The following is an 18,077-nucleotide window of genomic DNA, read 5'->3' as shown; positions in this document are numbered from 1 at the left end:
CCCATGTATTTTTGTATTGCTTTTATTGATGTGACATGCGTAACAATTTTATTTCCCCCATTTTTGCAAAATGTCCTGGTAGATCTGATGAGTTTTATATCTCTTTGCTTCTACCATTTTCAAGTCTGGTTAATTTTACTGGAAGAGTAGCAAAATACATTTCTGTTCCTATTTATATTTATTAAAAGATACTTGAAGTGTTTACTGTCAGCCTTTTAAAATGCTTATTTATGTTTTTAAGGTCCCCCCACTCCCTGCCCTGGTATTTATTTTGTTGGCATATTGACCTCATATAGAAGGCATTTTATATTTTGCTGGTCAGTAGGTCACAATAAACTTCTGACTGACAGTACTCAAGTAATAAAATATAAAGTTTAAAAATACATAAATATTCAAAGGTGGCATGAAAAAATAAAGAAGTAGAGATTTCTGTTCCAGTTGTAAAATCATTTATTGGTACAAATATACATTATGAATAAAATTCCTTCAGCCTGTACTATAAGTAAATGCCTGTGAAATATGCAAAGAAAAAGAATTAGAATTGCTTTTACAGATGATAAATTACTTTTCTGTTAGAAGTGCACATTAAAAGTTAGAGAGGATGCAGACAGACCTTAAGGCGGCCTCTAGAAAATACCAATATTAATAAAACTTTCATTGCCCTCATTCCAATCAACAACATACATTTACTTATGATGTAGATGCATGGCAAGAAGATAATTCAGATGTTTTCTCTGTTGTGCTTCTGAACAGTACACAAAATGTAAGAGGTGATGTTCATATATACAGTACAACAAACAGGAAAAAAGTCTCCCAAAGGAGAATGTAAAAACCATATCCAAGCATCTAATATATATTATTTATACAAATTCTTTTATTAATGTGCTCTGTTGATATAATTACAATGTGCAATTGCATTCAGCAAGATATATTTATAAAGTAAGTTGCGTGCAAGTTTGACACATTTACATTCAGCAGTACAACACCTCTCCTGCTGTACAGTGTGGGTTAGTGTAAGAAAGTGTCCAGTTAGTTTGCTTAGAGCTTCTTCCCTCCCCAAAAGCCCTATTGCAAGGCATTGTTTTTGTAGCTGCTTTAGAGAAATTCAAGTAGAAGACATGGAATAATTGCTGGCTTTAGCAAAGGCATGAAAAAGGAATGTCTCAAAACATATGGGTTGCCGGGGAAAAGAACCAAATTCATGAAATTTGATTGCACTGGTGGTAATTATTTTTTTCAACCATAAAATGCACTTCTATAAAAACAGTTGATTAAAAAGAAGGGTAATTGATAGCTGTACCCTTATTACTACAAAAGACTTTGCACTGCCAAGCACATGACCAAACAACTACACAAAAATAAAATCTTTATCTGCTTCTTCTCCAGAATCACTGGACTTGCTTTCCTGCTGGCTATCTTTACTTAAAGATCTCTGTTTCTGCTCCTGGGATTCGTAAGTCTGGTGTCCTGGGCTTCTCTTTGGACCTGGGTCAAAATACAGAATGTTTAGTCAGGAAAAGTCAGACTCTGCAATAACACGACCAAGGCACTCCCTGCAGACAAGGAACAAGACAGGTGCATCCATTCATTTGTTCCTGATGTTCTACAACATCCATCCCAAGGGAGAGTTCTGTGCAACTTCAAAAGCTCACATCCTACATTCCAAACAATAGGTGACTGAAATCAGTGTTGATCCAAAGGGTCTCAGTGGGCTGCTCATGGATGAAGTTGAACATGAATGCTCTCCATCAGAGGTGTACTGCCTACAAATATGGAGGCTCCACCTAGCTGGCATTGGTAAGAGCCACTTACACTTCTGTTTCCCATCATACCCAATAAGATTTTCCTTTTCAAAAAGCCTAGGAATTCAGTGGTCCTGGTTTAAAATGGGAGTTAAGATGCTTTCAATTTTCACTCAGGCTCTAAAAAACATGAAAATGGCAAGATGCCTATCTTAACTTCCCATCTTAACTGCAAGATGCCCATCTTAATGTTTTAGAGTGTAAATGAAAACATAAAGTATCTGAACTCTCATCTTAAACTGAAGGTTTTTGGAATACTAAATAAATCCATAAATACAATGTATTGTATTCCATACACAGTAGCAGCATTTGCAATAAATGTATGTATCAAACATTATGTCAGTTTAAGAACTACGGATGTTCTGCATCCACCGAGTTTCTAATTAATGCCAGCTGTACAGTCCTGATTAGTGTTTCATACAAATAGCCTTATGAAGATAGCTAAGCTGACATCAAGCTTTTACTGCTGTACAGATGACTAATCACCTACAATGATGAGTGGACCAATTCTTTCTTCTATAGTCCTCTTATATTGCACACACAATGTAAAATATCATGGACAAGAAGGGGGTAAGTATAAAGCAGGATGCTTTGTTACTGGCTTTCAGAGCAGATTAATGTCAAGTGGTCAACAGCACACAGGCCTGTATGTTATTTGAAGCGCTTATAAATAAAGCACTTAAACATGCACAAAATCAACAATTATTCCAAAAACAACTAGAAAACTTCCTCTGAATGATGACTGAAACCTACTTCTGCTATCTTAAAAGGTCCAATGACTAACACACACAATGAAATATATTCTCAACAAACCACAGAAGAAATTTCAACATATTTTGCAGCTGAGGAAATCTGTTTTTTTCCTGTCATCCAACATTTTTTCCCCAAGAACAGAATTAATACAAGAATAGATTCATGGGATTCTAAATGGAGGACCAAGAAAGTTTGAGAGAAAAGAAGAGATGAAGTGAAATACCTATGGCGTTTTTAAAACTAAAAATCAGATTTAAAAGTTTGATTCCTGAGCTGCAATACATTGCATTACCTAATTACAAGGCCCACGTATATCAGCACTGAATAGCTAAAATATGAAGCAAATTTTTGTTAGCAGTGCTTTTCTTCAGCACAGCACTTTAGAAACTTCAGGGATTAGAAGCAGTTCCAACCTTCCACACAGAAACTGGGTAATGATTTGAAAAGGAACTTGTTCATGTCACTCTATTTTTTAGTTATTTTGTTATTTTGTTCATGTCACTCTATTTATTACTATTTATGCCACTCATCTAGATGAAGAAACCTGTAAAGGATGCATGCATGTCTCTTCCCTTCAACCCCCCGCTAAAATGTATATTTGTAGATTAGAGTTTAGCTTATTTCCCATGGCCTTCTTCTTATTTTCCAAAGAGGAAGGTGCAAGTAAATAAGCAGTCTAAAATGAAGTTCATAATTACTTGCTTTGAAAAACATATTTGTCCATGACTTCAAAGAAGAAGAAAAATGTTGTGTAGTTCAAAATAATGCAATATGATAAGGTTCAGTCAATATTAATATTATAAGCCATGTTACAATGTAGAAAGCCAATTTTAATCTTTTTTAAAAAATTTTTTATTGCTATTCATAATTGTTTACTCCAGTTCTGAGTAAGCCACTGCATCTTTCAGGAAGTATTGCAATTTCTTTTAGAATGTGTCTGTGTATTAGCTATATATTTAATTCTCCTAAATGTACCCATCGCTAATCCCATGTGTGGTAGCTCTCGCGAGAGGAGCTGCCTGGGAAAAAGCAACGGGGACGGGAGACAATGGTGGTGGTGGCTGGAGGAGGCGGCAGGCTGGCCTGGCCGCCGGTTGGCTGGAGGCGGGCCAGCCTGACTGCCAGTCAGCCGGAGGCAGCAGCGGTGGCGGGCCAGCCTGGCTGCCAGGAGGAGGTGGTGGCGGCCAGAGGTGGCAGTGGGCTGGCCTAGCCTGGCCACCAGAGGCGATGGCGGTGGGCCAACCTGGCCCGGCCGCCCACCGAGAGGAGGAGGTGGGGGGCCGGCTTTCTGGCCTGGCCGCAAGCCATACAATGTGGGGTGGGGGGAGAGGGAGCGGGCAGGCCAGCCGGCCCATCAGAATGTGTGGGTAGGGGGATGAGAAGCGGGCGCCAGAAGGGGGGGCAGTGGTGGTGGCTGGGCCAGCCAGAAGCACAGATGCTCTGCGCCTGGCCTAGCTAGTATATAAATAAAACTCTTGGAACATTTGTCTATTTGACTGTTTGGGGACTGCAATACAAAAATGTCCTATTACTCATTCATGACCTGAAGACCAGTATTAAGCATACAGTAATAAAGTTAATTTGAATGCAACACCATACAAATGATTTCCCCATTTTTGTGAGATAAGTCATATATTTTGATTCGGGAAATAATCTGGGGTCATTGCCATGACTGGTTTAATTGGGTTTCCCCCATGATACCTTTGAATTTGATATCCATGAACAGATTATCTGAGCAGATTCAATCCTAGAATGAATTTGGTGTGTGGGTGGGATTAGATTGGCTTCAAAACAACAAATTCAGTTTTAGTGGCTCCTCAATTTATCATCAATCATTAGCACACAAACTCAGAAAGGTCTAAAATTCAAACTAGTACAATTATTCACAATATTGCTTGAAATTAAGGTAATAAACGTTTAACTCTTTTAAAAAGTTTTAAAAGGCAATAAAAGTTTAATTCTTGTTAAATTATTTTAATAAAATAAAACCCAGTCATTTAAATTAATTTGGATTTAAATGATACAAAGCACACTCAGTGCTTGAGAACCAAAGCATCTATAAGATTTTGCAAACACACATTTTAAATCAAATATTAAAGTGGCTTACTTCATATGTTTTAGGTAGAATCAGAGCAAATGTTCAAGAAAAAATAGGAAAGTTTACTAGAAATATTGGACTTTTGTTCCTTAATAGTAAATCTGAAACAGGAAAGCACTGAACAAAAATACCTATTAAGTTATCTAAAGGCTTCAGCAGTGATATATTGAAACTGAGACTAATGAAGTTCAAACTCAACTTAGAAAATTAAATACAGTATTTACAAGTACAGCTCTTAGAAAAGACAGGTGCTTAATTAAAAGGTATAATCATACTAGTGAACAATTACTACTACAACAAATATTTATATACTGCTCTTCAACCAAAGTCCTCAAAGCGGTTTACATAGAAAAATAAATACATAAATAAGATGGTTCCCAAAGGGCTCACAATCTTAAAAGATACATAAGGGAGATACCAGGAACAGCCACTGGAGGGATGCTGTGCTGGGGTTGGATAGGTCCAGTTGCTCTCCCCCTGCTAAATATAAGAGAATCACTACTTTGCACGGTGCCTCTTTGCTCAGTTAGCAATTACTCTAGATAACACTTTACAATTCTTTAAATGTCCCTTTTCAATATAGAGAACTGCCAATGTTTGATTCTAGAGAATGTGACCAATATTAAGATGGATGTTTCTTACTGGATCAACTTCAGTTGTAGAAACAAGAATTTAATATGGCTATTCTTCTGCCTGAAGTAGAGTATTGGATAAGATCTACATTTGGTAATCTAGTCTCAAGTTTCTCAGGAGCCACACTGCTCAGTGGTAGGAGATGTCGTCTGTAGGAGCCAGTGACTGAGACCAACTACATAAGGTAAGGGACTGTCTCCTATTTCCTGACCTCCAGATAATATTTTTACAGTTATCTGAATTGTAACAGATGTTATTAGGAACATAACCTATCCAGATTAGGAAGTGCTGCCTAATAAGGTATGTGACTGTTGTATCCGAAAGTTCTTTTATTTGTTTTAAATAATTCTAAACTGCTCTTCAGACCATTCTCAAAGGGCAGTGCACAAAGATGAAAACACTTCCTTTGGCTTCCCCAAAAGCCAAAGGGGGGGGGGAGAGCCAAAAGGGGGAAATGACCTAGAACTGCCTAGTTCAGAATATGAACATACCATCCCCCTCCACAAAGGAAAAGCAACACACAGGAGAAATAATTTCCTCATTCTAAGCAGCCTGAACATCTCTCTTTTACAGATGTCAGCTGTCCCAAAGAAGCCCAGAATGCATCCTAAAATAGATATATGAGTGACACGCATGAAATGTAGTAGTTAGAAATGCAGTAACTTTTATTTCCCTCATAAAAGTTTTGCAGTAACTCAAAGGCAAAGCTTTTCAGATTTAGAAGCCTAATCAATGAGCTTCATCAGCAACATACTCAGCCTCATATGGTTATATGATACAATTTCACAGCCATAATTATGAAAATTCTGATGTTTTCCACATCCTGAAATTCTGGGAATGTATTAAGTAGCACAGTGAAGCAACCTCATGAGTTAAATTATAAGGTGATTTTATGTTCTTTTATGAGCTTTATCACCATGTTTGCCAAGCAAATTTAGGCAACAATCACAGGTACAAGAACTCATCTATTGGTCAAAATGGAGATAGAGGGGAAAGAAATGCAAGTAGATGTTATGGACAACAGAGTTTTCTTTTTTCTGGAAGAAGGAGTCTTATTTCAGAAAAAGGAATTCATTCAATAAGAAAGTTTCTTACTCCAGAGTAGGACTCCTTGTTCCAGAGTAACTGTGTATGTCACCCAGTGCAGATATAGAGTTGGAACCAAAAAAAGTACTATTGAAACAAGAAGAGATGGAGAGGAGAGGAGAGCTGGTCTTGTGGTAGCAAGCATGACTTGTCCCCTTAGCTAAGCAGGGTCTGCCCTGGTTGCATATGAATGGGAGACTTGACATGTGAGCACGGTAAGATATTTCCCTTAGGGGGATGGAGCTGCTCTGGGAAGAGCAGAAGGTTCCAAGTTCCCTCTCTGGTATCTCCAAGATAGGGCTGAGAGATTCCTGCCTGCAACCTTGGAGAAGCCACTGCCAGTATGTGTAGGCAATACTGAGCTAGATGGACCGATGGTCTAACTCCGTATATGGCAACTTTCTATGTTCCTATGTTACTGTGATACAGTGTTGAATTATTTAGTCAATCCTACTTTTGCTTTCCTGACATATACAGCATTTATACTAATATAGAATGGAGGGACTGAAGAACTGCAGGACTGAAAAATAATATTCATATTTATCATCCATCACTGGTTTTAATGCTTATACCCAAATACTTGCCAGAGCAAGGAAATTTTCAACTGATATTCTCTGTGCATATCTCTCTTTTTCTGTCGCTCCAGTTTTCCCCTATGAATGCACTGAAAAGAAGATTTCTGAAAAGAATACATTTGCACAATGAAAGAAAGAAAGAAAGAAAGAAAGAAAGAAAGAAAGAAAAAGAAAGAAAGAACCACTCACTATTTAGTGACAATGTGAGTGGATGGGGAAATACTGAGAAGTGCCAAGTACACTGAGTTGGACCTAGCTATCACTTGCACAAGCAGAAAGGGATATGAACAAAAAATGATCTCTAGCTGCTGCTTTACATCCCATTCCATGCTGTTCCAGAGGCTCTCCTGAACCTCAAGAATGGATTTGGAACGGGGGCGCGGCACAGAAGACTGCAGTGTGGACTTGTACTTCTTTGGATCTAACTCACTGTAGTAAAATATTGCCATCACTAACACTCTGTCAGTTCTAGTAAAAAGCAGAGGTGTATTTCAGGTAAACCATGCTTTATGTTCACTTAAGGACCACTTCATACAGGAGGCCCTCATTATTTGTCGGGGGTCTGTTCGTGCCACAATTGCGAGTACGGAAACGAGTAACGAAACCTTAACTCTATGGAAATCCAGGGGTTAGGTTCCTGCACCAAAAAAATGCCAAAAATCACAAAATGTGCAGGAGGGAAGCAGAAATAAAAGAATACAGCACAGTACCTTAGCTTCCAGCAATACCGCCCCCATGCCACTGGCTGATTTTTTGCCATTTTGAGGGCTTTTTTTGCGGGGAGCAGCTCTGAACTGGAAATGCCAGTAGCCCAGGAACCACACATAGGTGAAAATCACTTATTTTTAGTACCACAGATAATGAAACTAGGTCTTTTAGACCCATCTGTAGTTGTGTGAAATTGTAGTTGCTGAAACCGTTTATAATGAGGGCCACCTGTATTACATTTACAGGTGTGCATCTAAAATGCTTTCAGTGTATGTGTAAACACATCAGGGGGAGAGTAACTAGCCCTATCCACCCCCAGCACAGTACCTCCAGTGACTGTTGCTGATATCTATCTTATGTTTCTTTTTAGATTGTGAGCCATTTGGGGACAGGGATCCATCTTTTTAATCCTTATTTCTGTGTGTAAACCGCCCTGAGCCATTTTTGGAAGGGCGGTATAGAAATCAATCAAATCAAATCAAATCAAATCAAATCAAAAATAATACATTAGTTTGGAAGTACTGTGGCACTTGTCAGAGAGTTGTGAGTGTATGTTTGGTAGAACATCCAGTTTAGTTCCTGCATAATGTGTTAAATGGCTCTGAGCTTCACCATAGTGCTCCACTTGAGCTTGCCTTCCAACAGATGGAGCACTAGAGAGCTTTCTGACAGAATCCCATTTCTGGAAATCATGTTGAGTCAAGTACACAAAGCAATAAGAATGCAAGTGCACTTGTGATTGTGGGGTCTGTGCAGGGCCAACTACACCACAGAGCAAACGGAAGTAGACCGTTTCAGATGTGGATATGGGGCACTTTTTAAAGTCCGCAGATTCTGATCACACACACACGCACTCACTCAATTCTATTCTGATCATTTGCTGTGGTTGGCTCTTGCTCTGCTCCTCAACTTGTGCCACCTATTTGTGCCTTCTCTTATTCTCCCTCTTCACTTTAAAACAGCTCATACCATTGTCATATTGCCATGCTCCTCCTCTCTTCCCAATTGGTCTAGGGCAATGAAAGCTATGCAGCACCAGCACACAGTCGTTGGAAATGAAAGGAGAGAAGCAGCAACAGAGCTGGCCTGTCCACTAGGTAGACCTAGGCAGTTACCTAGGGCACCACCACCTGACAGAGTAAACTAATCGAGTTTGGGTGGCCACAGGTCCCACTGCTACCTGCCCACCAGTGCTATAGCTCCTTGTGTGGAAGTCGTGGGTAAGGCCCACCTTCTGACCGGTCTCTGGCTTGCTTTCCTCCTCCCCCCTCAAGGCACTCTGTCTCCACCCCATCCCTACCACTCTGTTACTGTTGTAGCTGCTCAGGTGAAACCCATCCTGGTTTCTCAAGTGTTCAGACCAGTGTTCCTTCTAACAGGGATTCCCAGATGTTGACGACTACAACTCGCTGAATCCCCAGCTGCAATCGCTTTTGCTTGGGGATTATGGGAGTTGTAGTCAACATCATCTGGGAACCCCTGTTAGAGGGAACACTGGTTCAGACACACACACACACACCCTGCGCGCCAAACAGGAAGTGGTACACGTGATGGTTGACCTGGCTGCAGCCCAGCCTGGTTGGTCACAGAGGAAATTTCTTCACAGTGCTGTTAAAAGTTGCTTCTCAGGGAGATATGTTGCATGGCCCTGAGGATCACAGGGCCTACACTGCTGAGAGGAGGGAGGTGGTGGTGGTGGCGGCAATGGAGGAAGACCAGCCATCAGGCGGGCTCCAAGCTCCTCAACCCTTTCACCTCTCCCACTGTATCCCCAAATCAGATGGGGCTAGTCATTCACTGGTCAGCTGCATGGGCTGGTCGTTCAACCCAGCAAATGAACAGCCTGTGGGGCATAATTTCAAGCAAGGGCTTCAAACTTCTCCGCTGGAGGGGGGACAAATACAAACTTCACCTAGACCATCAAAACTGCTAGGGCTGGCCCTGAGCAGCATTAACACTTGCCTCCCTACTGGCTGACCAGCCAGTCAGCCAAATGGCAGACCAATGAGGCCAGCAAGTCCACGTGACCACCTAAGTCCAGTTGTTGGAGGGCAGGAGCCATGAGAAAGAAACTATTGAGCCAAGTAAAGGGAGGGACACCAAGCAAGTGGCAGGTGAGTGAAAGATAAAGGAAGTGGGATGCAGGTTGCGGGGGGAGGGTGGCTGAGTGAACTGGGCTGAAAAAATGATTTGCTATTTAATGAAATTATCAAATACTAGCTGAACCCACAAAGAGCATCTGTGTGGCAGTACACTCCCCCCACCTTCTGCTCACCTCCCCCGCCCCTTGTGCCCCAGTCTCCTCTCCCCCTCGAATGGGGGAATAGGGTTGGCTGCAGCTGAACAGGAAATATACTTGGAGGGGTGATTAGGACCATTAGCCAGGAGTGGAAGTAATACCTGTGAAAGAAGATCTGAAGTCCAATAAAGTATGTATGCACACTTAGAATACATAATTAGGCAAGTTACACATTGTTATGACAGACTAAGTCACAACCATGAACATTGGAAATGGCTCATTTCTAACAGACAAGGCCAAAAAAACTGGACAGAAAAGGAACTAGAAAATAGATTAACATTCTTACCTTCATGTGCAAGAGATCTGACAGCGGGTTGAGGGCTGCTTTGACCATCTTTTTCTTTATCAGAAGGAACTCTCTTCAAAACAGGGGGAAGCAGAGCGATTTTAGGGGAACCTGGACCAGATGGAGACTCAGGGATATCTTCTGTAGAAATAGTCAAATGGGCACAGACAGATGAATTCACGCTCTAGCTGTATAACTTCTTACAAAATTGCACCTATAACTGCCCAACCCAATACAATGATTAAAAATGAAAGACAGCACACAGCAGGTACAGTCTGATAAACAGGGGCACAAAAACATTCCAACACACACACACACACTGGGGGGGAGATATATGCAAAGACAAAAATGGTATTAAAATATTTGTCAAATAACTTTACTAACTGTTGCATAGCTGAAGACCACTACATACCATCAGTATGATTAAAGGCCAAGCTAAATGTGACAAGACAAGTGTTCACATATACAAAGGGTGCTAGTTGGGTCTGTCCTTTGCAGGAGGGAAGAGTCTCTCCTTTCCCAATTCACTCTCTCTGCCAAAAAGGTTCTCCCCATCAAATGGCAAGTCTTCAATGCACAGTTTAGCTTCTGGAGTTAGTGAGGTAGATTTGAGCCTGCATGGCTGCACAGGGCTATCACTTCTGCCATAGATCTTGAGCCACAGTCTGCATCATGGCAAGCTGAATGCAATTGTTTAGTGATCCTTTAGGCCCTTTGAAAAACAATGTCACAGCCGCCTCCTTCTGCTTTGACTGCAACTGATTTATGAATGGTTGATGTTTCTCAAAGAGGAAATGCACACATCTCACCATGCAGCCCTGGTGGTTGGCTACTCTTAGCTGGCATAAATTCTACTCTTAGCTGTGGCATAAATTCTTCAGCTGAAGGCATCCAGTTACCCCCCGTCCTGATCTGCATGCGTCGAGAGCGGTTTCTGATAGGAGCCGTGCTGAGAACTCGCAACATCTATAGAGTTCGGCTTAGGATTCACACTGATGGGGTCTGAGCTGTCAGTGACTGACCAGGAGAGGGATCTTGGGGTCATGGTGGTGTAGGAGTCAGTGTGGTATAGTGGTTAAAGTACTGGACTAGGACCAGGGAGACCCGAGTTCAAATCCCCATTCAGCCATGATACTTGCTGGGTGATTCTGGGCCAGCCACTTCTCTCTCAGCCTAACCTACTTCACAGGGTTGTTGTGGGGAGAAATTTAAGTATGTAGTACACTGCTCTGGGCTCCTTGGAGGAGAGCGGGATATAAAATGTAAATAATAATTATGATGATGGTGGTGGTGGAGGACAGCTCATTGAAAGTGTCTACTCAATGTGCGGCAACTGTGAAAAAGTTGCTTGGAATTCCATGCTTGGAATAATTAGGAAACATTAGGAAGGGGATTGAGAATAAAACTGCTAATATTATAATGCCCTTATACAAAACTATGGTACGGCCACATTTGGAGTACTGAGTACAGTTCCGATCACCATGGGATATGGAAGGATATTGTAGAACTGGAAAAGGTGCAGAAGAGGGCAACTAAGATGATCAGGGGCCTAGAGCACCTTAATTACAAGTCAAGGCTACAACACCTGGGGCTTTTTAGTTTAGAAAAAAAGAAGACTAAGGGGAGACATGATAGAGGTCTATAAAATCATGCATAGTGTGGAGAAAGTGGAAAGAGAAAAATCTGCTCCTCTACATAACACTAGAACCTGGGATCATCTCATGAAACCAACTGCTAAGAAGTTTAAGACCGACAAAAAGAAGTACTTTTCCACACAATGCATAATTAACCTAGGGAATTCTCTGCCACAATATATCAATCAACCATCTTTATTCAGTCCATTGACCAGTAAAACAAATAAATACATAGCAACAACAAATCACAAGATACGTTCAAATAACCCCAAATATTCCGGATTCTGCTAGCACTGTAGCAAAACTTTGCCACTGGGTAAGAAATATCAGTATCCTTATCTTCGAGGAGAAATTCACTAACAGATAATTAGGAATACTGCTTCAACAGCAACCAAAACGTCGTGATAGTAAGGGTACAATTAAATGTTTCCTAACCCCTTTATACAACTCACCGTGGAGCAGAATATGAGCAACCGTCTCAATTCCATTAGAGCTACAAGGACAAATTTGCATGTCTATTGGCCAGTGATAGAATCTGCCATAAAGTAATGCAGATGGCAGTGCATTAAAACGGGCTCTAGAAAAGGCCCACCAATACTTAGAAAAGGTGATACTAGATAAATATGAAGCAGTAGAAAATCCTAGCCATGAGTGCAGTTATGGGGCTGCTGAAATCTCCATTCTTCCCTATGGAGAAAAACCTTAAAGACACTTGGGGGGTGCTGGGGTGGCCCAGAGTGAGTGGTGGTGTAGTGCACAGAGGGCGCCAACCACCCCCATGGGTTGCTAACCCAGGGGGTACTGGGTTTTGTTGTTTCTGAGGTGTTCTGAGTGTAGATTCTCTGGTAGCATATGAAATTTTCAATTACAAACCATGAATCTACTCTCATTTGCTAACCTTAAAAGACACGTAAACTTCAAAAATCACTTAAAAACCAGCCCTTTGCCCAATTCCTTTCAAATTATGCTGGTAGCTTCCTTGCCCCCCTTGCGCACTACCACCCACCACACTCTGCTCTAGGCCACCCCTTTGCCCCCGAAGTGAAGCTATACATTTGCTGCAATCCTCATTATTCCCTATGAGGAATTCAAAAATACTTTAAAAATTCACCAATAATCGGAGTGTCCGATTGCCTTGGGGTTTTGTGGGTGGCAGGCACCCCTGGGTGCCTACCACCCACCCCACTTTTGTGCCCCTAGGTGCTCCACAACAGGGGATAATGGGCTGGTTCAGGTCCCATTATACCCTATGAGAAAAATAATTTAAAATCTTTCATATATTCATAAAAAGTCGTAGGAGTGTCCGATTGCTTTGGGGTTTGTGTGGTTGTTGGCACCCATGGGTGATCCACAATAGGGAATAATGGGCTGGTCCGAGTCCCATTATAACCTATGAGTAAAAAAATATAAATAAATTTCAAAAATTCATTAAAAAATCATAAAAGTGTCTGATTGCTTTGGGTAGTAGGTACCCATGGGTGCCAGCTACAACCCCACCCACTTTTGGAGGTTTGAACCAGTTTGAATTGAAACCAACCCGGGGGGGGGGGTGTTTGAGCAAAACCAAAACTGAACCTCCTTCTCCTGGTTCGAACCCGGTTTGAATTAGAACTGAACCGGGCAAACCGGTTTTGTGCACATCCCTTAACAGCCAATAGCCCAGATGGCTTCAAGAGGGGTTTAGATAAATTCATGGAGTACAGGTCAATCAATAACTACTAGTCTGAGGACTATAGGCTACCTCCAGCCTCAGAGGCAAGATGCCTCTAAATACCAGTTGCAGGGAGTAACAGCAGGAGAGAGGGCATGCCCTCAGCTCTTGCCTGTGGGCTTCCCAGAAGCATCTGGTGGGCCATTTTGTGAAACAGGATGCTGAACTAGATGGGCCTTGGACCTGATCCAACAGGGCTGTTCTTATGTTCTTAAGATAGCCTGCATTCTTTGACGTACCATATTTATTTTGTGTGTGTGTGTGTGTGTGTGTGTGTGTGTGTGTGTGTGTGTGTACTTCCGAAACAGTTGGGAGGAGAGGGAGTGAAATGGGAACCCTATTCCCAGACTAAATGAGGCCCAAAACTGGGTCTTTAAGTTCTTGGGGAGCCTGCTGCATTCCTAGGCCCAGGGAAGAAGCCATCCTTTGCAACTGCTCTGCACACGGACAGTAATCATCTGTTATGAGTAGGCGTATCTCCTATCTAATCCAGAGCTGCAGGGTTGATTAGCTCATTGGTCGCATCTTGAAGGGAGGCAGGCTCATCATCTGAATCTAGAGGACCTTGAGAATTCTGCATTGGGTCCTCAGTCATTGGGGGAGTAATGTGCATGTCTTGAATGAATGGGAGGTGTTGGGACAGAAGCCGCACCTTCCTTTAGATTCAATGATCGGTTGCTCCTCTTTGATGAGGAGGACAAGACATGCTTTGTATCAGCATCCCAAGACCTTTATGTGCTGTTAGTCACTGTTGAGGAGGTCTGCGGAGTTATATGCTCTGGTGAGCAGAACTAAGATCAGTGAGTAATGCCTATGAGAGCTTCGTCTATGTTCAGAAACTCAGTCCCATGACTTTGAATCACAGTACTGGTTTCTAAGGTACCAGTGGTGGTAGACTGGTTCAGGTTCCATAAGAAGGTATTCCATACCTGTTTGCGGTAAGGGAGTCCATAACAGTCTGGTGATCATTCCCTTGCATAGTAGTCACATTCATTCATTCGATTTCTATACCGCCCTTCCAAAAATGGCTCAGGGCAGTTTACACAAAGATATAACAAACAAATAAGATGGAACCCTGTCCCCGAAGGGCTCACAATCTAAAAAAACAACAACATAAGACAGACACCAGCAACAGTCACTGGAGGTACTGTGCTGGGGGTGGACAGGGCCAGTTACTCTCCCCCTGCTAAACAAAGAGAATCACCAAGTTAAAAGGTGCCTCTTTTAATCAGGTAAGAACCATGAATAGTGCAGTCTGCCTTTTAAATGCTGCCGCTCCCTTTGCTCCCAGCGGTCACGTGATGTGCCAGAATACCTGTCATGGAGCAGGGATTCTTGATCAGAATCAACATCCCGATCAAGGTTGGATTCCACATCTATATCAGGACCACCCTTGGTCTCAGGGCTCTGGCGGAGTTCCTGCTCCAAGTGAGTGTGTTGGGAATAGTAGTCCTTGATTGCGGATGTATCCACAGATGCCATCTGTTTTCGTGGCATCGAAACCAAGCAGGAGACAGCAGTTTTGTCTCTTTTCTTTTGCTTCTTTTTAAGCAGTTGGGGCACCTTGGAGCCTGTAATATTTTTAGGTGTCCGAGGAGCTGGCACATGTGGCAGTGCTGATAGCTTGAGGGAAGCTGGTATGGACATTCTTGCTTTGGTCGAAAGGCTCTGGACTCCAGAGGTTCTCATTCAGTCACCACTCCCATGCTGCAAGTGCTCATGTCATTCATGGTCCACGGCCATTGGCAGGCAGATATTAGAACCATTATTGGGTTCCTTCATGCCAGTGGTGTTTGTGCTGAAGGAAGTTGAGGTGCTCTCCAGAGTAAAATTGGCACATAACACCCTCTCCCACAAAATGGCACAGATTCTAGAAGCTCGGTTTCTGCAAGCCTGTCTCCTGAAGCTTTGGCAAATTTTACAATGGTTGACTCTGTGTGTCTCTCCCAGACAAGAAAGGCACTTGGAGTGGTAATCTGACAAGGGAATCTTTACAGCATACAAAGAACAATGCTTAAATGTGCTCGATGTGGCCATAAAACATTCCAGAAGCAACTGGTGGTGGTGGTGGGGGACTGACAAAACAAAAGTGCTGCTAGAAAGGCAGAAAGACAAGACGATGGAAACGAAGTGCAATAAATGATAGCATAAAAACAGGAGGAGGGTAACACTGGTGGATTTTTGTTTTTTGTTTTTTGTTTTTAAAAAAGCTCTCTCACAGCAGCAAGTAATGAGATTCCTCAATGTAACTCCTGCTGCGGTTGAAAAAAGACTGTGGTAAGAGGAGCAGGTTGCATACGAAATAGCAAGAGGGGGCAGGGCTTCCTCCTGTCAAAACTCTGAGTTTAGCTCTGGAAGGTTCTGAGGTGTGTTCTGTGCCTGTGCAAACACCCCCATTAGTGTGATTAGACAACAGGACCACTGCAAAGAATTATAAGGGGTGGGGGAAACTAAATCAGAACAGATTATATCTGAAAGCAAGAGGAAAAGTAGGAGACCAGTAAGCAAAGTAACTTAAAGCTGGATGTCTCTTGTCTGAAGTGGATGAGCTGAAATATATGAAAGACTTTTAGGCTATGTAACTTTGCAAAACCACACAGTAAAGTAGACTTAGGTACCAAAAGAAGATTAATTCTGATGCCTCAAAAAGCTTTTTAAAAATCCACGCACAAACATTTTTACAGTTAGAAATTAGGAAGAGCAATCTGAATCAAAACACAGGGAAGCTGATAATCTAGTAAACCTAATAAAATAGTAGCATTAATTAGTATAAAACACTCCAGTGCTTGGGGAAATCTCATTCTTTTCCATAATGTACCATTAAAATACCTATTTTCTAGGATTTGAGGGATTAGTTAGAATTAGCAGGGAATACAATTAAAACAATGACACTGAACCAAAATACTGTCACTTCATTTTTGAAGTTTCTATTCAGAATATTAATATTTCATATATAAACCACTGTGGGATTAATATCAATCCAGTTTTAGAAGGTTTCTTACCAGTCCGAGAGGCAGATCGTGGCTTCTGAGGAACTGTAGGCCGTCCTGCTAGGCTGGGCTTTGCTGACTGCAGTAGAGGCTTTGGACTCGTAGGTGTGCTGGAAGAACTTCGGGTCCTTGCCCCAGTTTCGGTCTTTGGTTCAGTTTTTGTAACTTTTTCTGATGGAGCTGTGATGGAATCACCTTTACTCAAGGCAAAACGGTTCTCTGGAGAAGCATGATGAAGCTTAGTTACTGAAATAAATGACATGGCAAATTTCAGGCTGAAACTTCTTTTATTTTAAGTGCTGCACTTAAAATAAAAGAAGAGCAAGGGCAACTTTAAAGTTCAGATATTTTATCACCTGCCTGGATTCTCAGCTTCCATGAAAAATATATTTCTAGCTCCTGTAGTTGCAGAGCAAAACACACCCAAAGGATGGAATATCTGTAGATTACCAATCACTCAATGGGGAAAACGCCCTTTGTTCTGACCAATGAGAATAAAGTCACTAGTGCAATTGACAGGCAAGCCCAATGAGATACAAAATACTAGGGGTGTGCAATTCGGGTTTTTGGGTGATTCGGCTCGGACCCGAACCGAATCACCCGTTCTGTTTTGTGCCTGAATCTGGGTCACCCGAATCACCCTTGATTTGGTTCGGATTCGGATTTAATCCGAATCGATTCGGGTGGGTAAAAAGGGGCCCAGGGGCAAAATTTTGGGGTGGGGTGGTAGTGCCCAATGGGTGGAGTCTACCACCCCAATTTCAGGGGGATTGGGCAAAGGGCTGATTTTTGGTGAATTTTTTTAGGTTTTAGTGACTTTGGGGCAGTTCGGGGGCATAGCATGGGATCTGGGCAAAAGGAGTGGGGTGGGGTGGTAGTGCCTAATGGGTGCAGGCTACCACCCCAATTTCAGGGGGATTGGGCAAAGGGCTGATTTTTGGGAAATTTCTGAAATTTTTATGTCTTTGGGGCAGATTGGGGCAGAAAGTGGGGCCTGGGGCAGAATAGTGGGGTGGGGTGGTAGTGCCTAATGGGTGGAGGCTACCACCCCAATTTCAGGGGGATTGGGCAAAGGGCTGATTTTTTGAGAATTTTTGAAGTTTTAGTGACTTTGGGGCAGTTTGGGGGCAGAAAGTGGATCTGTCCCAAAGGAGTGGGGTGGGGTGGTAGTGCCTAATGGGTGGAGGCTACCACCCCAATTTCAGGGGGATTGCACAAAGGGCTGATTTTTTTGAGAATTTTTGAAGTTTTAGTGACTTTGGGGCAGTTTGGGGGCAGAAAGTGGATCTGTCCCAAAGGAGTGGGGTGGGGTGGTAGTGCCTAATGGGTGGAGGCTACCACCCCAATTTCAGGGGGATTGGGCAGAGGGCTGGTTTTTTGGGAATATTTGAAGTTTGGGTGTCTTTGGGGCAGATTGGGGGCAGTAAGTGGATCTGCCCCAAAGGAGTGGGGTGGGCTGGTAGATAGTGCCTAATGGGTGGAGGCTACCACCCATCCCCAAT

The 18,077-nt window shown here is 42.4% G+C and overlaps 1 protein-coding gene across 5 annotated transcripts in view; it reads right to left on the bottom strand.

The window, feature by feature from the left end:
• Positions 1-426: 426 nt before the first annotated feature.
• The window catches only part of CARMIL1 (capping protein regulator and myosin 1 linker 1), a 255,934-nt gene continuing 238,283 nt past the window's right edge, over positions 427-18,077 (bottom strand). For 4 of the 5 annotated variants that reach the window (XM_053245615.1, XM_053245616.1, XM_053245619.1 and 1 more), the window contains 3 exons: positions 16,588-16,821; positions 10,241-10,381; positions 427-1,485 (listed from right to left, as the gene is read on the bottom strand). In XM_053245615.1, the coding sequence (XP_053101590.1) occupies positions 1,349-1,485; positions 10,241-10,381; positions 16,588-16,821 (512 nt within the window). In that variant the 3' untranslated portion in view covers positions 427-1,348. The remainder of the gene's footprint in view (positions 1,486-10,240; positions 10,382-16,587; positions 16,822-18,077) is intronic. The other variant, XM_053245618.1, reaches the window with a different exon arrangement.

The sequence above is a fragment of the Hemicordylus capensis genome, chromosome 4 (genome assembly GCF_027244095.1).
Source record: "Hemicordylus capensis ecotype Gifberg chromosome 4, rHemCap1.1.pri, whole genome shotgun sequence".
Classification (NCBI taxonomy): domain Eukaryota; kingdom Metazoa; phylum Chordata; class Lepidosauria; order Squamata; family Cordylidae; genus Hemicordylus; species Hemicordylus capensis.
The sequence above is the reverse complement of the archived record's forward strand: the minus strand, read 5'-3'. Positions and strand labels throughout refer to the sequence as shown.